Genomic DNA, 27,653 nt, shown 5'->3' on the forward strand with positions numbered 1-27,653 from the left:
TAATAATAACACCAAATGCTAGAGAGGATGCAGAGAAATTGGATCATGTGTACATTGCTGGTGGGAAAGTAAGATGGTACAACCACTCTGGAAAGTAGTTTGGCATTTTCTTATACAACTAAACTTGTACTTACTATACAACCCAGCAATTGCATTCCTGAGCATTTATCCCAGAGAAATGAAAATTGATGTTCACACAAACACCTGTACACCAATGTTTATAGCATCTGTACAGCAATATTTAGCAGCTTTATTCCTAAGAGCCCCGAACTGGAAACAACCCAAGTATTCTTCAGCAGGTAAATGGTAAATGGTTAAATAGACTGTACTGTATACATATGGAATAATACTCAGCAATAAAAAGAAACAAACTTGCTGAGTGGGAAAAAAATTTTTTTTTCTCAGAAATTTGCATTCTGCATGATTACATTTCTATAACATTTGAAAATAAAAAGTTTGGACCAAAAATAGGTACAGATATAATTTCCTGAAGCCTCAACTTTCTCTGACTTCTTCTGACTGACCTCTATATCCTAGATTAAAAGGGGTCATCTGATTAAGCCAGGCCCACCCACACTCGAGGAGGGGATTATACAGCGTGTACATACCAACATAGAGGGAATCTTGGGGGCCAACCAGGCATTTAGGTTATTTGACCCCAAAGAAGTAGAGCTCTAGGCTCCAGTCAGTACAAATTCATTTGGTAAAATCTCCTTACACTATCAAATAATAGATCACATACCTGTGTAAAACACTTGATTTGGGCTCTAGTAAATATTTATTGACTTGTTTTAAATTGAGATTGTTTTCATACTGCCATACCTCGTGATATTGTGAATCCAGTCGAACTTCAGGCTTTTTTGCTCATAGCTGAAAAATGATTAATATTTTTAAGATTCTTAGTGAAAATCTTGACTTACGCTGCTGACGGTTTTCCCATTTGGAAAGAGGGCTGCGTGCACATAAACAGGCTTTTGTGCTGGAGATAGCCGCGCTGTTGCCAATGCGGAGTTCTAGTTTTTTTCCTCCCGATGCCCTGTTGCTCCACCCTCTGAAAGTCACTGAAATGGTTTTAGAGCATTTCCGTCTAAAGGGATCTGTTCCCCACACTCACTTTTAAAAAGTACCAATTTTAAGTTTAAGAATCAAAGAGATGTCGACGTTCTGCCTGATTCTTTTGGTGCTCTTTACCTGGGCTGGATCACTGAATTGCATAAGATCCCCTTATGAAAGCTGCATTCAGGAGCACTTTGGAAAATAAACGATGGCGTGCTCGCCATTTAGTTTGCCAAGCTTTCCTTGAAAAAGCAGGTAAGTTCTATTGAAAATGTGTCGTTTTGCTCTTTGGTACGACTAACTGCAGTAGTTGCAAACAGTGTGACTAGACCTGTAGCCTCGTGTGTTCTTGTTGTCTTCAAAGACGCTGGTTCTCTCTGCACTTGGGACCGTATCTGGACATGCACTGTGGAGGGCTGAGCTTGCGTCTTCCTAGGCAGATGCAGTCTTATCCTCAACAAAGGGAATTATATGTTTCTGTGTTGCTCGATTTTCCTGAGTCTTAGCGTTTCTAGATGTAGTTAGCTTTTAAACACACGTATGCCCACTTCCAGACTGTACAAATTTAGGAAAAATGTGGAGACTTATTTGAGGAAGAGAATAGGAAAATGTCTAAATGGTGCAGTGTAGGCCATTCAGTTAAATTTCAGTATGGCTTTCAGTGCAAGCAAAATAATTTTTGTCTTTCTCATTTTTTAAAGCAAAATAACTGAGGAAATCTAATTCTCTACTCAGAAATTCATGTAAACATTGGTGCTTTAAAAATGGTAATGCTACACTCAAGTTCCTTCACTCTGAACTGATCCCAGGATTCTTTTCCATAATTAGGAACAGATCAAAACCTATAACTGCTAACTGAGGGAATTTGAAACTAACTATAAAAATCTTGGTAGATGCAGTTGAAAAAAAAAACACCCAGACTGAAAAGGCTTGTGTGTAGTAGGGTGGTGGGTGTGTTGGGGCCAGTTGTGCCTGTTTTCTGGACGATTGCTCTTGTGGGTGAGCACCCCTCTCTTAGCCTCTGCTTTCTGAAAGCCATCTAGGTGTTCTCCCCAGTAAGCAGGGACTCAGCTGGCTTGGACAGACCCATAGTTTGGGAGGGTCGGTATTCAAGATAGAGAATGGACAGGCAGACATTGTATGACGTGGGGAGGTGAGAAGTGAAGCTGGGATTCTGGCTTGTTACTGGCTCTGCAACAGAGGTTGTTATTGTAATGTGGAACTAATATTAAAGCCTTCTTTGCTGGGTGTTTCATCTGCTGCTTTATGTAAGAGGCTAGTGTTCACAAGTGAAGGCAACACAGAATTTGTATTGAGAACCGGGCATTCATTTAGAGTTTAGAGTTATGTTTATGGGTGCTAACAGGATTGCTATACTGAGCAAAGGATGTATGAAACTTTTGTTGACCTGTATAATACTTTTTTTAGTAAAAGCTTTATTGAGATATAATTCACATACCATACATACAATTCACCCATTTAAAGTGCACAATTTAGTGGGTTTTAATATATTCACAGAGTTGTGTAACCATAACCACAATCAATTTTAGAATATTTTCATCACCCCAAAAAAGAAATCCTGTACCCATTAGCAGTCATTTCCCATTCCTTCTTCTCCCTAGCCCTGGCAACTACTAGTCTACTTTCTGTCTTCTCTGGATTGTCTATTCTGGACATTTCATATAAATTGAATCACATGATATAGGGTCCATTGTGACTGGCTTCTTCACTTAGTACAATGTTTTCAAAGTTCATCCATATTTATGTGTCAGTACTTCATTTCTTTTTAAGATTGAATAATGTTCCATTATAGGGGTATACCACATTGTTTATCCATTCATCTGTTGACGGATACTTGGGTTGTTTCTACTCTTTGACTATAATGAATAATGTCAGATAATACTTGTAATGTTTGCATTAATTGTACATGTAAATACAGACATCCTGGTGTTACGTATCTGTACCTTAGGAGCTTTAAGAATTATAAAGCCTTGAAATACGTTTAGAATTAAAGTACTTGACATATAAGTCGTTCTTTGTTTGAAATGGCACTTAAGGTTCTTGTACTGCCTCATGGTTTTCATCATGATCATTTATTATTCCTTCTTGAAAGTCTCCTGTCTTCTGCTTTCACCTGTGGCTTTGGCTGTTTTCTTCTCAGCTCTTCAATGACATTGTTCCCTTGGGTTTCCAGTGACATTGGACCCTTTCTTCCTGGACAGTCTTATCCACACCCTCTGTGAATAGCACCTGTGGCTGGGACGCATAAATCTCCACCTCTAGCAGACCTCTTCGTGTGATCTCCACGGACCCACTAGGCTTCCTTTAAATCCATTCAGTCAGCAGACTTTCTGGCCCAGAGCAGCAGCCATGAACAGACAGTAGGAGCTGTGTCAGATGCTGGGTGATTGGGGTGTTCCTGGGCTCCTGGAAGCACCGAGAGGAGAGGGGCATGTCGCCTGAGTCTGAGTGAGGAAGGCAACATCCGAGCTGAAGCCTAGGGAACAGGAAGTCAGGAAGCAGGGACATCAGTCACTCTCAGGCACTACCTGGATTTAGCAGAGCTGAAGTGCCAGTCCTGTGAGCAGGGTGCTGAAGAGCTAGGCAGAGGCTGTCATGAAGAGATGAGGTTTCGGCCCAGAGGTTCGAACCGTAGCCTAAAAACCACTGGGAGTCACTGAAATGCTTTAAGCCAAAAAGTGGCCAAAGATCAGTATTGTTGAAGACCCTTCTGGTAGCAATTGAGAGAATGGGTTGGAAGGAGTCAGATATTAATAGAATTCTTGTTTAGAAACCCAGGCGAGGGGTGCAAATGGTGGACCCTTAGGCATATCCCATAGCTACTCCCCTTCCTCATCTGCGCTTCCACAGCCAGAGACGTGTCTGGTTTTTCACTACACAAAGGTTTCCTTAAAGGCCCGGGCTGTGTTTTGTATTTCTGTGTCCCCAGTGTCATGTAGCATAGTGTTAATCAGTTGTGGACACTCCATAAATGCTCATATGTGCTAGATTGATGCATAGTCATAGGTATAAGAGCTTTGGGTTGGTATCAGAACTTTGTTCTTTTTTATAACTTTTATGAATTTACTGACAGCTTTTTCTGATATTGTCAGAATGATAACATCACTGACCAGTGCTAAGTAGCCAGCTGGGGTTGGAGACCAAGAATTTGTCGTCCAGTCTGTACAGTGTGCTGTTAGAGGATTGAATTGTTCTAGGTTGAAATTTTATCAGAAGAGTTGAGAGGTAGAAGAAAAGAAAGGGAGGAGGACACAAACATCCCTAATTTCACAGGGTAGTTAGGAGGTACTCTCTATATTGAAATAATTAAGAATCAAATGACAGAAAGTCTGGATTTGCTTCAAAATAATATAATTGTGGGGAAGTGGATGGAGTATGGATGAAACAAGATTGGCCATGAGCTGGTGATTATTAAAGCTGGGTTATGAACACATTGGGTTTGTGATACTATCTATCCTCCTTACTTTTAAAAGGTTTAAAATTTTCTATAATAAAAAAATGAAAAAAAAAGATAATGCAGGTGACAGAACAAGAAATCAGTCTTCCTAAAGGTAGCTGCAGGAGTGTGCCTCAGCTGGGCCTGCAGCCTAGGCCAGCTGGGACATGGCACATTTGGTCCCGCTGAGATATATCTTGGAAGTGGCGGCCTGTTCTTTTCAGGAAGCACACAGCATTGTACTAGGGTTTTACCAGTTATTGACCACTGTTGGGCAGTCTCTAAAACAATCAAGGATCAGGGGCAAAACTCCTCCCTTAGCCCGGTGAGAATGGCACCTCACCCTGGTAAGAATGGCAAAGGCAGCTACCCTGGAGCTGCTGAGCTCACCCCCACGCAGGGGTGTGTCAGAGGCCTGCGGACTTCTTCCCATCGGCTGTGAGACCTGGGAAGCTACTGTCCAGTGAGCCATGGCTGCATTGTCACCTGCTCCTGCAACTGTTGTGGGTGACAGGCACATCCTCTCCCTGTAACCAAGGCTATTCTCTCCATTTCCTGACTGTTGGCATCTATCACCATCACCCTCAGGATAATGACACAGAAACTACCAGAGGCACTAAACAGAGATAGAAGTATACTGGAAGAGGGGAGAGCGGGTGGTGGCCTAATCACTTTCCATTGTAGTGGGAAGTCAGTAAGTGATGCCGAAAATGGCTAAATCAAGAAATAACAAATTTTTAAAAAACTAGTGCTAAAAAAAAAAACAAACAAAAAAAACCCCACCAAGGTAACCCCCAGGAGAACTGAAAAGAATCCTAATTAAAGGGGGTGGAGGTGGGGCCTTTGGAGAGAAGAAGCCTTAGGAGAGGAGGGGCAGAACCATTGCTTTGCATGATTAGCCCTTTGGTACTTGTTGATACTCAGCCAAGTGTATGTAGCTCTTAATGTTTTTTAAATTATTAATGAACATGATAAAATGGAATAGGAATTCTGGACAGCGGTGAAAAGGAATGGCTGGAAGGAAATTTGGGGAAGAAAGCACAGAGCAGTATTGAGGGGGGAGGTTGGGAGTGGACAGATGGTGAGTGTTAGCTTGCATGTCAGGAATGAACGGCTTGGTGGCATTCACCAGCCTTGCGGCTCTGACCAGAGCTTGGGTGTATAGTTTTGTGCCAGCACAAACCAGCACGAGGTGGGTGGTGTGTGAGGCCAGGTGATGGGCACCAGGATCCAGTTCGGGGTTGTGGTCTCCGCACAGAGTTCATGTAGAACTTTGGGGTTTTTTGTTTGTTTGTTTTGTTTTGTTTTAAAGGGAGTTATTTTATGTCACAGCAAAACTCAGCCAGTGATCACAGAATCTTCTGTCCTTGGCCTAAATTCGTATGGGAGGAATCATTCCTCTTCTGGCTTCCAGCCTTGTAGTGTCCAGAACTACATGGCAAGATTGGCATGGTAAAGCCAGGAGCCCAGATGGCAGCCATGGCCACATAGGCCCTTTCTGGTCCTGATGTGAGATCGTGAGCGTCTGCAGAGCCTGGGCTCTCCGGGAGAGTCGAGGAGCAAAGGGGCCGGAGTCTCGATGGGCTCCCCACCTGGGTGGAGCTGCTGACCTCGGGGCCATGGGAGCAGCCCACAGAGATTCTGCCAGGCACACACAGATCGTGGGTTTTCTCAGAGCCTGATGGGTGCTGCCTCGGAGCCAGAAAGCTTCACCTCACAGGGTGCCCAACGCTCCTTTCCCATCCTCACCCTGTCTTGCATGCTCATAACAGTGAAGATTCTTGGTGGAAAAGAGAAACTCAAAGTGAAGGTCCTTCCCTCTCTCTTTCCAAACCTAAACAGTGATCTTGCCCTACTCGTTCAGTATTCGTTCATCCATTCATTCACTTAACTATTTGAGTACCTACTTTGTGGATTGCACATAGTAGCTGCACAATTCAAATGTTAAAAAAAGAATTTGTTCCATGGTAGTTGAATATAAGAAATGTCTTATTTTTTCTTATTTTTAGAGTGCACTTGGGCTCAGGCTCTACCCACCAACCATAGTTAATGAGAAATTCATTTTCAGCCTGTTTTCACAGAGCTCCATCCCCTTCTCTCCGGGACATGCAGAAACCTCAGGGCTTAACTAAGACCAGAGATCTGGCAAGGGCCTCCCATCTGCATTCACTGACTGCTGCTCCCGGTTCCCTGGCCCATGGCCATTGGGTTTGCTTGAAGGCAGCTGTACTCACTCCCATATGTGACAGACTTGGGTGCAGAATAATCACTGAGGCTCCAGAGCGTCCCCCACCCCGGACCTTCCATGCAGGCACCCCATATTCCTCAGCACTTTCTTTTTCCTTTTTTTTTTTTTTAAAGTTTATTTGGGTGACAGTTGTTAGTAAAGTTACGTAGATTTCAGGTGTACATTTCTATAATACATCATCTATAATCCCATTGTGTGTTCACCACCCAGAGTCAGTTCTTCTTCCATCACCATATATTTGAATCAGCACTTTCAAAACTAAAGCATCCTCTCCATTTCTTCCATCCAAGTCTCAAGGTTTGGGCCAGGCCTCTCTCTTTGTTTCAAAGCACTACCCTCTCTTTCTCTACCTTCACTCTTCCTGACTCCCATCCTGGGGAAGATCCAAGTTAATTTCTTTGGAGGCCAAACCTTCTAAGTAAAAGTGTTCCTGAAATGCTAAAGAAATTGTTCACGGGAAGGAGTGAGGGAGGAGACTTTTTAAATAAATCCTTATTTCAGAGTTTCCTAAATCGTGGCCTCTCGACACCAGCATCAGAATCACCTGAGGAGCTTAACACTACAGGAGTAGGAATAGGGCCCAGGATTCCAACTTTTTTGCAGTCACTCCAGAGCTTGAGACCCATGGTCTAGTTCTGGGAATACAAAGGTGTACCTGCTCTTGTGTGGGAGGGAGGTAAGGAATTACCTTTTCATTCTTTCTCCTACAGCAACAATTAAAAAGTCAGATATTGATATCCTTGTAGACAGAATACAGGAACCTATCCACAGCCACAGTATACGGTAGAATATGATTATCCCGTGATCTGAAAGGAAGTGGATTGAGTGTAGAGAAGAGAAAGCCAATTCCCAGTGGATGGTGGGGCAGCTAAATGAGGAAGGGAGGATTTGTGCTGGCCACGAAGGGCAGAGAGGACACTGCTGACAGGAAGATCAAGTAGAGTAGTACAGCCACCTGAAAATACAAGACGAGGAAGGTCAGGTCCACAAGATCCTATCCCAAATCCTGGGGCTAGCTGGGCTTCTGAGTTTTGTTTTTTAGAGTTTAACAAACCCAGAGCCCCTCCCCCCAACCCCCAGGCAGACACACCTTCATCAAACATACTGCTTGGGGAAAGTTGAGTGGGCAGCAGGTTGTGGAAATGTAAAGGGACATACATTCTAGATTTCCTGGAGTGTGAAGAGTGAGACCTACTGTTTGGAAAGGGAGAAGAATGACATTAGGAGTTTTATTTATAAATTGTAATGAGATTTTCTTCTTTGTATTAGTAGATTTTATTATAGAAACCCTTATTTAGTATAAGCAAAGTCCATAAACATACTTCAATTGGTTCATAATACATCATGAAAGAATGGGTCTGATTGAGATATTATCTTGAAAAATGAAACTCAAAAGTATGAAAAATGTTTATTTTAATTTTACAGTTAATAAAATTTAAATGATGGTTGCAACCGCGAGCCAATTCTTAGAAGAAAGAAAACTCAGTCAGGTATTACTGAGTTACAGGGGGAAGTGAGGTAATTATTTTTCCAACCATCATATTTATCCAGCGAATATTTATTAAGCACCTCTTACATGCCAGTCACCACTTTAAGCACTAGAAACATAGTCACCGGCAAAGCCCCTGTCCTCACGGATCTTATTTTCTAGTGGAAGAAAAAGACCATAAATAAATGTACATATGAAGGCTAAAGAAAAATCAAGCAAGATAATAAGATAGAAGTCTTGCTTCAGTTGTACAGTGGTGCTTGGAGATCAGAGCATACATGGAGTCCTTCACTTCAGATTTGACTTCACAGCATGGTTTAAAAACAGTAGTCAGGGGAACTTCCACGTTGCCCTCCATAGCGGCTGCACCAGTCTGCATTTCCACCAACAGTGTATGAGGGTTCCTTTTTCTCCACAGTTATTATTTGTCTTGTTGATGATAGCAAGGAGAACTGACTCTGGGTGGTGAACACACAACGTGATATATAGATGATGTATTACAGAATTGTATACTTGAAACCTGTGTAACTTTACTAACCATGGTCACTGCAATAAACTTTAATTAAAAAAAAAAGGGGCCTCATCAGTTTTCCCAAGATCCTCTCTTAATCCTATTCAGAGTATCTTGAAGGACTATGTCTTTATCCTTCATCCCTCTTCAGTTTATAATCCTGCCAAGTCTTCATTTGTCAGGGGTTTTGTGTGTTCAGTTCTCCAACAGCTCTTTCACTAGAATCAACGTCTTTTCCAAAATTGATTTTGCAGTTGGGTTACTTTGTCTGACAGTCTGTGAGTGGGGATTGCCCAGTGTATGCTTGTTGCCCAGGTATAATTTTTATTAGCACTCCCCTTGGCTCTCAGCAATTCTTAGTTTGGACAGTAAGTTGATCACCCTATCAATTAAACAATAATCAACAAAGACTGACATGTGGGTAGGGTGTTAAACAGGGTTAAATGTTTCGAAGTGGTCAGTCCATTCATAAACATTTTTGTGTTTTGACTTTTGCTTCCCTAGGAAACCTTATAACTGTAGAGACTTAGATCATAAACATTTAACAAAAGAGGACCCCTTTTAGAGTAATGTGAGACTTGGGCACCGGCGGCACTGACAGCCAGTTTATATAGGTTTGTTACGATTTTAAATTGGACATGAATGTGGTACAGCTCTGTTTTACCAAGAAAAAAACATGCTGATAGTCGGGATCCCAACGCTGGGGAGTATTGCATGGCACAGGGCATGTAGACACCTGGTAGGTCCTCAGAAGGGCCATTGGCATCCAAACTTGCTGGCACCCACAATGAATAAAAATGTCTCACAGATTTCTTTAAGTCTAAACACTGAGGACATACTAATGTTTTAAAAGATTAAATTCTATAAACAATTGAATGGACTAGAACCTGTTTCCTTCTCCTCCTGTATGTGTTGTAACCTGGAATCTTCATTCCTCAAGATTCAATAACTTTGTTTATACAGTTGTCCTTCTGTCTAATTAAAAAGGCTTTTATGGGAGGACTGTAGCCATATTCTCAAGGAGCCTCCTTATTTGGGACTGGGTACTGTAATCAGTGAAGGAAAAAGCAAAGAATGTGGGTGTCTTATCAATGATACGAAATCTGTTATCTTTGTATTTCTGATTATAAATGATGGCTACAGGAAGGACACAAAATCTTCAAATTCTGTGCCCCATAATATTCTGTGGCCTGAATAGATAGTATTGGTACTTTATGGAATATCAGAAAGAAAATGACCGTCAAAAAGCAGACAGTGGCAATCGCTCTGCCTCTGAGTCTGGCTGGAAAGAGCGCACAGCATGGAATTGTTACTGTGCGGAGTGTGGGCAAAGCACTTTCCTTGCATTGCCACAGCGTGGGAGTAGCTGCCTAACTAACAGAGGGGTTTGGGTGGGATTAGGGAAAGAAATGCTAATCATTTACTTCTCTGATTCTTGTCATACTTATTGTCTGTACTGGAAGTTACCACTTTATTCAGTAATTGTTTCATCTGTAGTACCATTCTTTCCAAGGAGGGCTTGTGTTCCCTTAAAAAAAAGCAGGGAATACATCATAACATCTGGCTAGGACTACAAACCCTGTTTCCCCGAAAATAAGACCTAGCCAGACAATCAACTCTAATGCGTCTTTTGGAGCAAAAATTAATATAAGACCCGGTCTTACAGTAAAATAAGACCCGATATTATATCATATCATATATCATATACCATACCCAGTCTTATAGTAAAATAACACCCGGTCTTATATTAATTTTTGCTCCAAAAGACACATTAGAGCTGATTGTCCAGCGAGGTCTTATTTTCGGGGAAACACGGTACATGTATCATAGGTAATGATAAGGACACAATTGTCATACTTAGTAATAAATCCTGATGTACACATTTTTCACATTATAATACCTTTACAATCTAGATGCATCTTACAGTCCATGTTTTTAAAAGCATTTGTCATAGTTTAATTGTCAGTTTCATTTTCATTTTGGGGAGGGGGCAGTGTTTTTTTCTGAATAGTACGCAAAATAATGCCTCTTTTAGTCAGTGGTATCATAGATTTGATGAACTACATGAGAGCTTTTTTTATATTGTTAGTATAAAGATTTTTACCCGTATGATGAAGTTATTTAAGTCCCAACTGATGTTATATTGAATATCAGGTGATATTCAATATAGTATAATTGAGATACAGTTAAACAAAAGGACAGTGTCTTAAAGTGAGTTCACACTGAGCCCATAAACGTTGACGTAATGAAGGGCACAACATGAGGCTACCTACATCTCCAGGTAGATCAAGAATAGGAATTTGAAGTTAACCAGGAGAGTATTTTTGTCTGGAGGAAGGCACAAGGAGGTAACAAGCAAACTGACTTTCCTGTCATTAGGTTTTTACAGAGCAGTCTGAGAGGTCTTCCCGGTCAGATTATAAGAACTTAGATACGATATCCTGAGCAGAGGGGCACTGACGGAGGTTGTTGAAGCCTCGGAATACAGGAAGTCCTCACTGAACATCATAGATGGGTTCTGTGACTTTAAGCACAACAATGTATAACAAAACTAATTTTACCACAGGCTAATTGATATAAACAAGTTAAGTTCCCTGGACATCTCATCAGTGTTATAGAAGGAAACGCTGTTGAGTAGAACAACATTATTTGAGGACCTGCTATACTACTTTTTGATTGGCAGTTAAGCAACAAAAGAAACTAAAGGGATGAGGCACTTTTTCTCAAGTGAAAAAAATTTCATTAATCTCTTCTTTAAAATTTAAAGTATGTCTTTCAGCTTAACTTTTGAACCAAGAAGGCTGAGGTAATGGTGCTGCTATTTTGTAACCCACCTAATCACACTACTTGTTTTTCTGTCACAGATTGCCTTCTCCCAGCACAGCAATTTTATGGATCTGGTACAGTTCTTCGTGACTTTCTTCAGGTAATTTCACTTATACAACCTATATCTGTTCTTTAATTCAGGCACTTAATTCCATTAATTATCAGCTCATAAAAGATAATGTGAATAACCGTGTGTTTGCACAACAGATCAAACTTACTATATTTACGTTCCTGAAAAGTTACGTTAGTAACAATAGTGTAAATTCAGTCTAATCTGATCAAATGAAAACAATTTGCTTTGTGTGTTCTGGCTTTTTGAGGCAGCTTTTCATGTACCTATACTAAAATATAGATAATTTGGCCATTCATATGGTGAGAATTTTGGGTTGAAACAATAATTAATAATGATTACAGGCATGTGCTATGTGTATGCTTCCTCTTGATCAAGAGATGATTCCAGTGATTATCCAGAGTTTTAAAGCTGAAATGACTTGTTAGGCCCCTAGCATTCTTTTGTTACTACAGGGTTGGTTTCTTTTTTTAGTTTAATTTTATTTTTTGAAAATACTATATACATGTAATTGGAAAAGACAGGTGCTACAGTGCTTATAAGAGAAAGCAGCATCCTGGCCCCCACTTTCTCACACCTCACTTCTCCCAATTTAAATGGTTTTAGCTGTGTTTTACTTCTCCGTGTTTGCACTGTTCCTTGATTTTTTCATTCAGTTATCTTTTGATGTCCTACTATAGAAGATGAGGATTTATTATCTCATGTTAACTCCCTCACACAACAAACACATATAAAATTCCCTTCTTCCCACTCCTCTAATATAGTTCTATCACAATGCTTGGCTAAATCAGTCCCCCGTTTATGTTATTGTGACCATAAAACTATTCACAGCTGAACTGAGCTATGATTATACTTCCCCATTTTTTGGATGGGGGAATCACTCTTTGCTTATCCTAAATGTAATGTTTGCCATATTTGGGGTTTTTTCAATTGTTTGGTTTTCTATGTAGCGACCCCTGATTCATCCTGTACTCTTGACAGGACTGAAAAATCTCTCAGATTGGTCAGACACAAACTAAACTCCCTTGGTTTTAGTTTCGCTTGGAGATGTCTGCCTTAGACTCCTCCAGCCTGCTGCTCCCAAGTACGCTAGTTCTTGAGACCTGCTGCACAACTGTCGTCTTGGGAGTTTGCCTTCTTTTACGCTGAAATCTGTTGCCCAGATCTTATGTCTTTATCACCCTATTTATTCCCTGCTTTTATTGGAACACATTCTCCGGTAGGTTTCTGAGAAAAGGTGCAGGGAAGGTAACTTTCTGTGAACTTCCCTGTCTGGAAAAGTCTTAATTTTACCCTCGCATCTGATTCAAAGATTGAAACAGAATTCTAAGTTGGAAATCATTTTCCATTAGAATTTGGAAGGCATTATGCTATTTCTTCTAGCTTCCAGTATAGTATTGAAACGGCTAATGCCATTATAATTCCCACTCCTTATATGGAATCCATTTTCTCTCTGAAAAATTATATTGAAGTATAACATAAAATTATAGAAACAGTTATAAATTATAAGTGTCTAGCTCAATGAATTATCACAAATTGAGCATACTCACGTAACTACTTCCCAGGACAAGAGATGTAATATTACCGGTACCTAGAAGCTCCCCTGTATTTCCAACAACCCCCTCCCTCTTCCCCCAAAGTTCACTGTTTACTACTTCTAAAACCATATATTGCATTTGCCCATATTTAAAATTTATATAAATTAAATCACAATGGAAAATTTTAAATAATTTGAGCTGGATAATGAAGTATTAAGAGCGTATAGGATGCTGTTCAAGTTGTACTTAGAGGGTAATGTATAGCTTTAAACCTGTGATTCTGTCTTAGCTGTACAGTAGAAGTACTTAGGGAACTCTGGATGCCTAAGCCACATCCCACACCAGTTACATCAGAATCTCTAGGGATGGGATTCAAGCATTTGAAAGCTCCTCAGCTAATTCCAAGTGCAGCTAAGGTTGAGAATCACGCTTTATAAAAGCATGTGTTGGAAAAGAAGAAAACACCTTTTTCAGTAAATCAGAAAAAGAACTGCTAATTAAACCTAAAGAAAGAAGGAATATAAATTGAGCAAAATTAATGATATGGGGGAAGAAGTACAATAGAGAGGATTGAAAGAACCACAAGTTGGATTTTTGAAAAGAATAAGCATAATGTTGATAAACTCCTGGCAAGATTGACCAAGAAAAAAAGACAGAAGAAATAAAAACGAGAGCATTACTCCAAATCCTGCAGACATTTTTTTCCTCCAGAAGAATATTTTCTGAATAAATTTATGGGAATAAATTTGAAGATGGAACAGATGGAATGGAACAAATAAATAAAAAGTATGTACAACTTACCAAAACTGACACAAAAGAAATAGGACATCTGAATGGTTCTATACATATTTTTACTATAATACCTAATTTAAAATTTTCTCACAAAGATAACTCAAGACCCAGGTAGGTAGCTTCATTGGTAACTGATACCCTTTTAAGGAAGAAACAATATCAACCAAGTCTTCTACAAAACAGAAAAAGAGGGAATACTTCCCAATTCATTTTATGAATTTAACACAACCTGACAAGAATATTATGAGAAATGAATGTAAGCCGGTCTCACTCATGAAGGAAGAAGCAAAAATCTACTTATAATATAAAAAGACTACGATATCATGACCCAGTTGGGTGTATTCCAGGAATTACAAGGTCCACTTAGCATCAGAAAATCAATCAGTGTAATCACATTAATTGTATAAAAGAGGGGAATAATAATGGGAGAAAGCACTTGATACGATTTAATATTGTTTATTTAAAAATCTTAGGAAACTAGGAATAGAAAGAAATTTCTTTATTTTTTGGGGGGTGGGGTGTTAGTATCATTTTTTAAATAATTTTTTTTATTTTTCAATTACAGTTGACATACAATTATATTAGTTTCAAGTATACAACATAGTGCTTAGACATCTGTATAACTTACAAAGTGATTTCTCTGATAAGCCTAGTACCCTCTGGCACTATACATAGCTATTACAGTATTATTGACTATATTCCCTATGCTGTACTTTACATCCCCATGACTATTTTGCAACTACCAGTTTGTGCTTCTTAATCCCTTTACCTTTTTCACCCAGCCCCCAACTCCCCTCCCCTCTGGCAACCATCAGTTTGTTCTCTGTATCTATGAGTCCATTTCTGTTGTTTGTTCTTTTGTTTTAGATTCCAAAAATAAGTGAAATCATATGGTATTTGTCTTTGTCAGACTTATTTCTCTTACCGTGACACTCTCTAGGTCCATCCATGTTGTCATCCATGTTGTCAAATGGTAAGATTTCATTCTGTTTTATGGCTGAGTAATATTCCATTGTATATATGTACCACATATTCTTCATCCATTCATTCATTAATGGACACCCAGGTTGCCTCCATATCTTGGCTATTATAAATAATGAAGCAATGAACATATGTACGCACATGTCTCTTTGAAGTAGTGTTTTGGGTTTCTTTGTATAAATACCCAGAAGTGGAATTATTGAGTTCTTTTTTTGTTTCTTGTTATAGCCTTTGTTTTAAAGTCTGTCTTGTCTGGCATAAGCATTGCTGTCCCAGCTTTTTTTTTTTCCAATTTCATGAAATACCTTTTTCCATCCCTTTAGTTTCAGTCTATATGTGTCTTTCCATCTGAAGTGAGTCTCTTGTAGGCAGCATATGTAAAGGTCTTGTTTTCTTATCCATTCAGCCATCTTATGTCTTTTGATTGAAGCATTTAATCCATTTAAAGTAATTGTTGAGAGATACTCGTTATTGCCATTTTATTATTCATATTTGTGATTTTTTTCTTCTTCTTCTTAAAAAAGTCTCGTTAACATTGCTTGTAATACTGGTTTGGTGATGATGAACTCTGTTAGCTTTTTCTTGTCTGGGAAGCTCTTTATCTGTCCTTCAATTCTAAATGATAGCTTTGCTGGGTAGAGTAATCTTAGTTGTAGGTCCTTGTTTTTCATCACTTTGAATATTTCCTGTAAGTCCCTTCTGGCCTCCAAAGTTTCTGTTGAGAAATCAGCTGACAGTCTTATGGAAGCTCCCTTATAGGTAAATAACTGCTTTTCTCTTGCTGCTCTTGAGAGTCTCTGTATTTCACCTTTGGTATTTTAATTATGATGTGTCTTGGTGTGGGCCTCTTTGGGTTCATCTTGTTTGGGACTCTCTGCACTTTCTGGGCTAGTATGTCTATTTCCTTTGCCAGGTTAGAGTAGTTTTCCATCATTATTTCTTCAAATAGGTTTTCAATTTTTGATCTCTCTCTTCACCTTCTGGTACCCCTGTGATGTGAATGTTGTTATGCTTGATGTTGTCCCAGAGGCCTTAAACTATCCTCATTTTTTTGGATTCTTTTTCCTTTTAGCCGTTCTGATTGGATGTTTTCTGCTACCATATCTTTCAAATCACTGATTTGATTCTCTGCTTCATCTAATCTCCTGTTGATTGCCTCTAATGTATTCTTTATTTCAGTAATTGTATTCTTCATTTCTGAAGGGTTCTCTTTCATGTTTTCTATCTCTATTTTTATGTTTTTTATTTTTTTGTTGAAGTTCTCACTGAGATCATTGAGTATTCTTATAACCAGTGTTTTGAATTCTGCATCTGGTAGATTGTCTTGATATTGTTTCGTTCTTTTTTCTGGAGCTTTCTTCTGTTCTTTCATTTGGGACATGTTTCTTTGTTTCCCCATTTTGGCTGCCTCCCTGTGTTTGTATTAGGTAGGGATGCTATGTCTTCCAGTTTCAGAGTGGACTTATGTAGTAGGTATCCTGTGGGGCCCAGTGGTGCAGTTTCCCTGGTCACCTGAGCTGGGTGTTCCAGGTGTGTCCCTTATGTGGGTTGTGTGTGTCCTCCTGTTGTAGTTAAGCCTTGGTTGCTGTTGGCACATCAGTGAGAAGGATTAACTCTCAGGCTGATTGGTTGTGAAGACTGGTTGTGACTACAGTGGAGGAGCTGTTGTGCAGTGGTTGACCCTAGAGAGCATGACTCACTTTAGCGAGGCTCTGTTTCTGCGGAGTCTGCCCTTGAGTTTGTCATTTGTGGAGGTGGTTGGGTCATGCTCTGGTGTAGTCTGAAGCTGGCCACTAGGTGTGTTGGTTCTGGGGCTTCTTAGGAGGGGCTCAGTTGTAGGCCAAAGTCAACTGCTGCCTGTACTCTGCCCAAGGCCACTTGGTATGAGCTACAGAGGAATATGCAGACGGTTGCCACCTGTGCTGGGCTTGGAGGTGCCTGGGAGAAGCTAAGCTATGAACCAAGGCCAGTTGCCTCTAGTTCCAGGCTTGGGACTGCTTAGTAAGAGGTACAGGGCATGCCAAGGCCAGATGCAGCTTGTTTGGGGTATGTGAACCTTTGAGGGATTTTAGGAAAGACCGAAGCATGAGCGAAGACAGGCCATTTGTATGGAAAAGCCACGATAAGTGGCTTGAGTGTGTCCATAAGTTGAATGGGGCAGGGTCTCAGGGAATCACCAGGGCGGGGAGAACAGTGTTAGCCAGTTTGATGAAGACTCCTATATGGCAGCTGCCTGTGTCTGCACACTGGAAGTAGGGAGTGCTCAACAAAGAAACAATGGATTCTGCCAGCACTTCTGTCTGGGAAAAAGCTGCTGCAGCGTTGGAGCTCAGAGCAACGGAGTCTGTCAGCGAGTGAGTCCGTGCACAGGCCCTTTAAGAGGAACTCTGCGACTCTAGCAGCCCACCGTCTCACTTAGCCACAATCTCCGCTGGTTTTCACAGCCAGACATTGTGGGGACTTCTCTTCCAGGCATTGGCACTCTGATCTGAGACCCCTTGCTCCTCCAAATCCGATAACCCTCTCGATTTTTAACTGCCACATGTGGGTGTGGGATTAGCCTGTTCTGCATCTCTACCCTTCCCACCAGTCTCAACATGGCATCTTCTGTATATATTAGTTGTAGTCCTGTATTAGTTGTAGGACTTCAGTTCAGCTAGACTTCAGGCGATTCTTAATGATGGTTGTTCTGTAGTTGTAATTTTGATGTGGTTGTGAGAGTAGGCAAAGCACAGCATTTACCTGCTCCTCCATCTTGACTGGAAGCTACAAAGAAACTTCTTAAAGTCTGATAAAGGAACGATATATACAAGCCAACAGCAAACCACATTTTTAGTGGTAAAATGTTTGAAGCTATCTCTCTGAGTTTGGGAACAAGACACAGATGCCATTGTCATTTAATTTCATTCAACATTGTGATAGAGGTTCTAGCCAATATAGTAAGATAAGAAAAATAAAATACATAAGAACTGGGGGGAAAATCATCATTACTTACAACATGAGTTTATTGACAGAAATGTAAAAGAATCCAGAGGTAAAGTGTTAGAATTAATAGGTGAATTCAACAAAGTTGCTAGACACAAGGGCCGTATTAAAAAATCAGTTCTGTGTTGTTCAGAGGCATACATCTTTTGCAGCTCTTATCAGTAAGAGCAGATGCTGGCATGAAACCCATACAATTATTTATTTCTCATAGAAAGTTATCAGATCTCCTCTTTCTACCGTGAAAGAAGAAATTACTTCCTAAGTAATGTTGGGGAGCAGATGGCCTCGTGTCAAGAATCATCCACATCCTGATGGGCCTACTTCCACTTGCTATAAATTGATGAGGTTGAGAAAGAGAAAGAGAGTTGTCAAATTACCAAGTTACCCTTTCGATATAAAGCTCACCTGTAGTGTTTTGTGTTTTGTTTTTCATTTTTTTTACTTTGGTTGCTAATACATTTTTTTCACCAGAATGTAAGAGACCCAGCATCCTGCATAGCCTTTAATTAGTTTCTAGATGATGAAATCTCTACCGACAAGCAACTGGTCATATCCCTCCAATCTCAGAGAGAGATAAGAATTCTAATAAAAGAATACATTCAGTATTACTAAGGGGAAGATCAATTGTATTTATATATTTCACCAACGAAAATGCAATTTACCTATGTTTTTGCTATTTTGATTAATAAAATTATTCAAAATTACAACACATCTCGATCAAGAAATAATGACCAAGAAAAAAAATGGGAAAGGGGGGAGATAATCCACTAGCGCTCCTGGATAATGAGTGTTTTGTTGAGCAACAGTGATCAGTGTGGCACTGGCACAAAATCAGATTGACCAGTGGAATACAATACATAACCAAAGAAACAGATAAAATTTAAAAGATTCAAATCTGTTTTACGTGATGCAAAATTACATGGAAATAAAAAGTAGGTAATAACAAGCAAGAAACTCAAAGGTCAGTGTAGACTTGCCCCTAGTGACATGTAGTCCGTGAGCGCTTGAAATGTAACTCGTATGACTCAGAAACTGAATTTTTTATTTCATTTAATTTTAACTAATTTAAATATAATTTAAAAACTGATACTTGATTCAGTTATCAGAAAACTTTTAAGTATGTTTAGAACAACCTGGATATGTGAATCTACTTTTTCAAATATGAATTTTATGAAATCTAAATACTGATCAAATATTTCCTAATAAAAATTTAATGTTCAAATTGAGAGATATGCTTATAAGTATAAAATACTAGATTCTAATGACTTAGTAGAAAATAAGAAAGTAAAATATCTCAATTTTTATATTGGTCACATGTTCAAATGATGTTTTGGCTATCTTGGGTTAAATAAAACTTACTAAAATTAATTTTATCTGTTTCGTTTTACTTTTTTAATGTGACTACTAGAACATTTAAAATTACATATGTGGCTCACATTAAATTTCTATTAAACAATAATACAGATAATACAAAGGGAAAAAAAGATTATAGGGACAACATATAAATTTATGATGAAATAATGCTAAACTAATCCAAGTATTTTAAAGCAAAAATACCAGATCTTCATTCAGACTTTTTAAAGTGGAAAATCAGCATGAAGACAAGAATTCTTATAACGTCCTAAAAGTAATTCATATTCATAGTAAAACGTCAAACAAAATTAAGATAAAGTAAAAACTCAAACTTTCCCTAATCTTACTCTTTAGAAATGACCACTGTTAATATTTTGGTGTTCATGTCTCCATACTTTTTTCTGTTTTTAAATACTGCATATAAATTGTGGTTTTTCTGATTCTTTGATTTACAAAATGGGCTACCTCCTTACATATTATTCTATAACTTGCTTTTTTCCCCTCAGTGTTCTGTGGTTTTTCCCATGTGGAAATACACCTCTCTTTTTTTTTTTAATTAAAGTTTATTGGGGTGACAATTGTTAGTAAAATTACAGATTTTAGGTGTACAATTGTGTAATAGATCATCTATATCTCACATTGTGTGTTCACCACCCAGAGTCAGTTCTCCTTCCATCACCATATATTGGATTCCCTTTACCCTCATCTACCACCCCCTCCCCCTTACCCTCTGCTAACCACTAAACTATTGTCTGTGTCTATGAGTTTTTGTTTTCCCATTTGTTTGTCTTGTTCTTTTGTTGTTTTCAGTTATATATACCACAAATCAGTGAAATCATATAGATCTCGACTTTTTGTGTCTGACTTATTTCGCTTAGCATATACTCTCAAGACCCATCCATGATGTCACAAATGGTCCTAGTTCATCTTTTCTTGTGGCAGAATAGTGTTCCACTGTGTATATATACCACAACTTCTTTATCCATTCATCTATTGAAGGACATTTTGGTTGTTTCCATGTCTTGGCCGCTGTAAATAAAGCTGCAATGAACATTGGAGCACATATGTCTTTACAGATAAATGTTTTCAGATTTTTTTGGGTATATACCCAGGAGAGGGATTGCTGGGTCATATGGTAATTCTGTTCTTACACACTGCCTTCTATAGCGGCTGCACCAGTCTGCATTCCCACCAACAGTGATATACCTCATTTTTTAAAACAACTTTTCCCATAGTATGAGTACCATATTTTATTTAACCATTCCTCTTTTGACTTACTCTTAAAGTGTCCTCAATTTTTGTTGCATATGTCTGCATTTTTCTGTGAATATTCTCTCAATAGTTTTTTTTTTCATTCTATGAGTTTTGTGGTTTTTTCCTTTTTTTTTTTAATTAGTTTTAGGTGCACAAGACAAAGTAATGCTTAGACATTTATCATTTATATCCCTCACACTGTGGACCCCCCTCCCCCCATCCACTATCCCTCTGACATCGCACCGAGCCATCCCATTTCCACTGTCTCCACTCCCAATGCTGTACTCTGCCTCTTGTAAATGTATACATACATATACACACACACACACACACACACACACACACACACACACATATATATATATATATATATATATATATATATAATATTATAGTTGGCATTCATTATTGTTCAGCTTCAGGTGTACAGTGCAGTGATCAGGCATCTACATCTTCCCTGAGGTGGTCTCCCAAATGGGACACGTGTCCATCGGATACCCTACAAAAACTTTACAACATTATTGATTACGTTCCCCAGATTAATTTTCAAAACCCCGTGGCCATCTTGTGGTTACTGATTGTTTTCTAATCCCCTCACCTTCCCCCCTACCCCCACCCCCCCGCCCATCTAGCAACCCTCAGTTTTTCCTTCAATAGTTTTTTATTCTATAATTGCTATATCAAAATGGGGAAACACTGCCAGATGTGCCCACAGGACAGTTGCATGAATTTACACTCCTGCAGCAGGCATGTAATTTCTCTTACTATTTCTGCCTCTCTCTCTTGTTACTACTATTATTAGTTCTTAGCAACCCTAGAAATTGTCATTATTTTTAATTTTGCTAATCTGGGAAGTATCATTGGTATCTTGTTTTAATTTGGACTTCTTTTAATTATGAGTAATATTTACTGATCTCTTATAGCTCTCATTTTGAATTACCTGTCCATATCCTGTGACCACATTTCTGTTTGCCTTTTTCTTACTGAACTTTAGGACCTCTTTATATTTTGTAACTATTAGCATGTGTGTGTCTTCAGTTGTTTGTCTTTTCTGGTATTTTTCACCAAGCACATCTGTCGGTCTTTTCCTATGTTTTCTTCATGAGTATCTCGTTTTTTTATGTTTAGGTCTTCCTTTAGCCATCTGGAATCTATTAATATTTGGATATAACTTTGCTGTTTTCCCAAATGGATAGACTTCAGAAACTTGTCAATGAATCAATGCAGGATATCAATGATCTCTAATTCCAAGGCCACACCACCCACTGGGCCAGAAATGCACTCTCTACTTCATTTCCTTTTTTCAGAGTATGCCCAGCTTAGCTCATTGGAGCTGAGTGGGGACAGGACCTCTGCCCCAAATGATGCAGTGCAAGCAATATGGAACACTGGAAATTTGATGAAAGTTCTACCCATTTACAGGGAAATCTCTTCCTTCCATAGAAATGTAGATTTCAGAAGGAAACTGCCCTCTCTGTGTGTTACCACAGAAAAGTTAAAATCCCAAGGCCTCTTGCCACAACTCCCAACATTTCATTCTGCTTAGTGCCAGGCAGCCAGGACTCAATGATACCAGCCATCTTCCACGGTTCCTCCAGCATAGGGCCACAGAATCATCCTGTATTCTTGCGAATTCAGTATTTCATGGATCTTTGCCCTGTGACTTTCACCAAATTATGAGTCCCTTTAAAATAATTGTCATTTCCTTTCTTTTTGGCCATGTGAGCAGCAGGGCCTGGAGGGGCAGTGCACTCAGTCTAGTTCTCTGCATTTGCCTCAAAGGTCCCTATTCACCCCCTGATCTCTCATATCTTACTCCTTCAAAACCCAGCCTAAGCGTCTGTTCTCTTTAGTCACATCCTGGCACATTCGCCCCAGAGTCCATCCCTTCTTGGACTGTGCCCTACTTGTTTTTATTATAGCACATTGGGATTTCTCTAGATTTTGGCTATTGCGATAAAGCTATTTTGTGCATCTGTGTTTCAAAAAGGTGTTGGGGATCACTTCTATTGCTTAGGAAATGTCAGGGGTTTTCAGGAGCTCTGTGCCAGGAACTTAGGACAAAGACCAAATGTATATTTTTGATTATATCACACTTATCCTTCAAATCTTGGCATAGTGTCACTTCCTCCAAGATTCTATCCCGGAACCCCAAACTAATCCATCTCCCCTCGCTCTTCTCTCCCATAGAACTATATTCCATCATGGTACTACCAGTTTTTTGTTTTACTTAATATGTGTCCACATTGAGACTCGAAGCTTCAACAGAGCAGGAACACTCTCTTGTTCATCCCTGTACACACACATACCGTTAGCATCATGCTCAAGTATATGTGGAAAATAAACTAACCCCTCAGAAGCGCAGGGTCATAAGGAACCATAGGCACCACCCTCTCTGAGGGAAAAAAAGCTAGTGGTGCTGGTTAGTGGCTTGCTTTTAAGGGGATGCAGGGACCGCAGGCTAACGCAGTAGTTCCAGTTAGCAGGTGTGCTCTATTCTTGGAACGTGTACTGAATGAGATGACCCTGCTGCCAAGTACCACTCCCGTGAGAATTATCACTTCTGCTGATTGGCGGAAGACTGAATGGAACCATCGGCATCTTTAGGGACCACAGAGTCTTGTGTAATAAACAAGCGCAGATGGTGTTTCCATCACTTCTCCCTTTTGAAGGTGGAACCTTTGGAAAAGAATCCAGAACTTCTGGATTTTGTTTAAGAACTAGGAGTGGTGAGCTTTTGGCTGAGCATAGAGTCCTTTTCATGAGAATGGGAAAGAAAATATTTTCCCAGAGCAAGTTAACCAGGTCCAAAAGGATTTGCGTGAAACATAAGGGGAGGAGGAAAGGAATCCAGACAATCCTCAGCACTCTGAAGGACAGCTCAGATAATACAGAAAGGAGAATTAGATGGGGGAGGGGCTCAGTGATTCAAATATGAAAACCAGTGTGAGGAGAGTTCTAAAACATCATTCAGACTCAAGCAATGAAGTAAACTCTAGATCCTGACAAATCTGTTAAGTCTTGTTTGTGTCTTACTGAGATGTTTCTCCAGACTCTAGTAAGAGCCTGTGTGTAAAGAGGAAGATAATAAGACCCACTCCCTTGCTTGTTCTGACAATCAAATGAGTCATGTATTGCGAAAGGGGTTTGTGTCTGGGATGATGCGCTGTGGTTAGGATGATGACTGTTAACTAGTAAGAGGAGGAGAGACAGACCACTGAAAATCTGTGGCTGGGGTTACAGGTGCCTTAGAGGGCAACATTTGAGTGAGGATAAAAAGGAGAAACAGGTGATGTCACACCACCTGGCCCAAAGGGGGAATGTAATGGGAAATTCTTAATGTAGGCAAGATACAATGTTTTCATAAAATTTGATTATCTGAATTTCTGCTGAGACTCTTGTCGGAGAGACAGCAGACATTTGACAAATCCATGACTCGTTGAGCAATTCATTTTCCAGAAGATGGAAGTAATGGGGTCCTGCTGCTCCAGATCTAATTCTGACCAGAGTGGTGAAGTGCAGATCACAAGAACTTGGGAAGAAGCTGCAGTGTCTCTATGTTCAGGCTGGCCGGGAGGTCAGGACCAGGCCAGGAAATGAATATGTTGTTTTAGGAAGGCTAGACTTGTACGCGCAAGAAAAGAAGACCATTCTTTAATAGCCTCACTCGCCAGAAGGAAACTTCAGGGCACTCGAAAATTATAGTTGAGCTGGTGAGAAATAGTCTGTTTCTCTGAGCTTTTACACAAATTATGAGTTTTCAAAAAACATACAAAAGATGGAAAGAACTAGAATTAAGGCATGGATTTTTGAGAAGTCTCAGGAAAGTATAAGCCTCTGAGAGGCAGGGACAAGTTTAGAACAAAAGAAGCCAAAGGATTCTTGATTTCTCCTTAGGTAAAGTGTTGACAGGAAGTAGGGGACCCTTTTCCTGGGGTCAGTGTCCTAGAGTTGAAAGGTACACTTTAAGAGTGACATTTGAATGACATTGGCAAAATGGGAATAATTATCAAGGTTAAGTAATGGGCATATAGGAATTCCCTAGACTGTTCTATTTCTGTGTATGTTTGAAATTTTTCATGATACATTTCTTTAAATTACATTTGTATTTAAAAATACAGAAAACAGTTGAGAAGAGGGACTGTAGTAGGGTGAACACTGTCACAGCCCCACATGTACCAAATAAATTAGTGGTAGGAGAAAAAGAAGGGAGGGGTATTGGTAAGTGCCAGCTTTTTTGAAAAAGCTAGTAAATCCTTCATTGTTGTATTATCCTAGGAGAAATCATCATGTATCAGCTTTGAGGGACAATCACTGTATGTTGGTATGCTGTTTGTGTCACTTCTTAAAGCTGGAACATGCGGAAGGAGTTGGGTTGATGTTTTCAACAGGTCTGCATAGAAGACAGAAGTCCCACCCAGGCCTGGGGGGAAAGGGGCATAGACTTATGTGCTTCGCTGTTTTAGAGCTCTGTATTGAGAGGGCGGTCCCAAGAGAAGCCTCTGAGTGACACCACCGTCCTCACCTGGGAGGCCAGCCCCAAACTCAGCTGCATCAGCAGTGTCTTGACCAATTTTGAAGCTGTTCTCATTCGCTTCCTGTCCTTCCATGTGGATTTGCTGCCTCCTTGTGTTTATTAGAATAAAAATAACAAAAATCAGGATTATGCATGGAAACCAAGAAAGACTGAGGTTACTCTTCTTCTCAGATTCCTTTACTGCCTCTTCCTGGTCTCCCCAGTTTCTCCCTGTTGGGGTGCCCCCTAGGACATTCTTACGTATTTGTACTCAGTCCCTTGGTGACCTCATCCAGACTGATTACTTCAAATACCGTATATGTGATGGTGACTCCCAAATGCAGTGTCCAGCCCAGACCTGGCACCTAGACTCCAGGCTCTTGTATCTGCCCCTAACATCTCCTCATGGCTGTCGAGTAGATATCTCAGAACTCAGCATGTCCAAAACTAAACTTCTAATCTGCTGTCTTGTACCTACTCGCCCAGAGCCTTCCCCCTCTAGGTTAATGGCAGCTCCCTCAGTCAAAAAACCTTGATTCCTCTCTTTCTTCCATAACCTACATCCCGTCAGGAAATCCTGTTTACTCGACCTTCAATCTATGGCCAGATTCCAGAGTGCTTTTCACACCCCTGCTACTACCAGCCCGGTCTGAGCCACTACCACGTCTCACCTTGATTACTTGTTTCCCTATTTCTGCCATGACAACCCTAATGGTTTCCACGGCGTAAGTGAAATCATGACGTTTCTGCTCAAAACCCTGCACGGGCTCCTCACTTCCCTCAGTAAAATCCAACACCCTTATGCCCATAGGGCCCTCCATGACCTGCCATCTCCTTACATCTCTGCCTTCATCTCTGGCCTACCTCACTCCACTCCAGCCTGGCCTCCTGGGGTTCTTCAAGCACTTCCAGTCCTGGCACCAGCTGGGCCCGTTGCCCAGGGGGTATTTCTGTCGACATCCCAGTGCCACCTCCCACACTTCCTTCAAGTCTTTGTTCACGTGTCGCCTTCTCAAGAAGTAAGGCCCATGTGACCATCCTGCTTTAGAGTACCGGTGGCACGCTGAACCTCTTTTCCCTTATCATGTTTTCTTTCTGTAGCATTTACTACCTTCTGACATGCTCCGGAATTTGCTTTTTGGTATTGTCTACTGTTTGTCTCCACCTGCTGGAATGTAAACTCCATGGGAACAGTGGTCTTTTGTTCTGTTCATCGATGTGTTCCATGAGTCTAGAACAGGACCTGGCCCAGTAAGGTACTGATAAAAAGGAAAATAGACTCAGGGAGGAGGAAGGACTGGCAGTGTCAGGACAGCCGAGAGGCCCAGCAAGATAGGAACTGAAGGCTTTCTACTTACTGATGACCCTGGGGCCCCTTCTCTTTCGTCAGGTGCCCACTGGAGGGGTCTGCACTCTTGTGCATCTTGGGGACGTGGCGGGATGTCAGAGCCTTGAGGTTTCTGTTTCTGAAAGAGGAGAAGTTCAGTCATCTGAGCATCTTAGAGTGGAGAGCACCTTTCTCCAGCCAGCATGGGAGGCCTGCCTTGGGGTCAGCATTGGATGCACTAAGGCTGACATTCAGGAAGCTGCGCCATCCTGCAAATGCAGAGCTCGGCAAGAGGGTTCCTGACTCCAGGAGCCAACAGCCTCATGTCTGTGGAACACTCTAGAATAATACTCTGTAGCAAGCCTCTTTTAAAAGTTAATAAGTGAAAATGCCAGTTTTAAAGTAAGCAGTTATCTAAGAGGCATATTTTGTTAGGCTCATTAATCCTTTTAACCAGAAGTCAGTTATTCTCTGCTGTCATAGTAGCTTTTCAAACCATCCAGTGCCTGGTTTATAACTGAGAGAAAGTTGAAATCACTTGCAGTTACATGGCCACTGGGAATTAGTCTCTCCTAATACTTTTAAGAAAGTTGTTGGCTTGAGTTTGATAGTTCTATTTTACAAAACAAAACAAAAAACACAAAGAAAGAAAAGTATGTATTTACTTTATAAAATATAATTGAATATGTCGCGTCCAGCGCAACAAGAGCTGTGGGAAGCCGGAAGGGCAGCGCAGGGTTACGAAATACAGTAGCCAAGAATACAGTGCAAGTGGGGCCAAAGGACTCCAGCCTCAAAGGACTGAGCCCCAAATCGGGCCAATGCATAGCTTTTATTGATTAACAAATGAGGAAGTAAAGCTTGTTAATCTCAAGATCTGTGAATTTCACACATTATAGTAGGAAACTGACTCAAACTAATCACCCTTGCCTGCAAGCAACCGGAACTGTAAGTCTTAGGATGTATGTACCTCCCCAAGGGACAAACCTTTATGCATATGAATAGATGGAGAACTGATGTTATCACATCATTGAATCTCTTCCCAAGCAGGATGTGGGAAGGAATGTAGCCACAGAGGCTCTCCTTAGCCGGGGGAAGTTGGGGGTCTGTGCCCACTTCTGTCAGCCCTTTGAGTTCTCCAGATGGCCCCTGTGCAACTGTGCCTGGCTTAGGTTGTTCCTTCATTGACTAACCAGCCATCCTTTGGGGCCAAACAGGGAGACATAAGGTGTAAAAGCACAAAGGTGAAG

At 40.3% G+C, this 27,653-nt stretch overlaps 1 protein-coding gene across 6 annotated transcripts in view; it reads left to right on the forward strand.

Annotated features, from left to right (window-relative positions):
• The window catches only part of ATRN (attractin), a 142,525-nt gene that overhangs the window by 98,695 nt on the left and 16,177 nt on the right, over positions 1 to 27,653 (forward strand). For 4 of the 6 annotated variants that reach the window (XM_033095114.1, XM_033095109.1, XM_033095111.1 and 1 more), the window contains exon 25: positions 11,626 to 11,687. In XM_033095114.1, coding sequence (XP_032951005.1) covers positions 11,626 to 11,687 — 62 coding nt within the window. Of the gene's footprint in view, positions 1 to 11,625; positions 11,688 to 18,164; positions 19,162 to 24,838; positions 25,158 to 27,653 lie in introns of those variants that run through there. The other 2 variants (XM_033095110.1, XM_033095112.1) reach the window with 2 other exon arrangements.

Source organism: Rhinolophus ferrumequinum, chromosome 23 (genome assembly GCF_004115265.2).
Source record: "Rhinolophus ferrumequinum isolate MPI-CBG mRhiFer1 chromosome 23, mRhiFer1_v1.p, whole genome shotgun sequence".
NCBI classification, from domain to species: Eukaryota; Metazoa; Chordata; class Mammalia; order Chiroptera; family Rhinolophidae; genus Rhinolophus; species Rhinolophus ferrumequinum.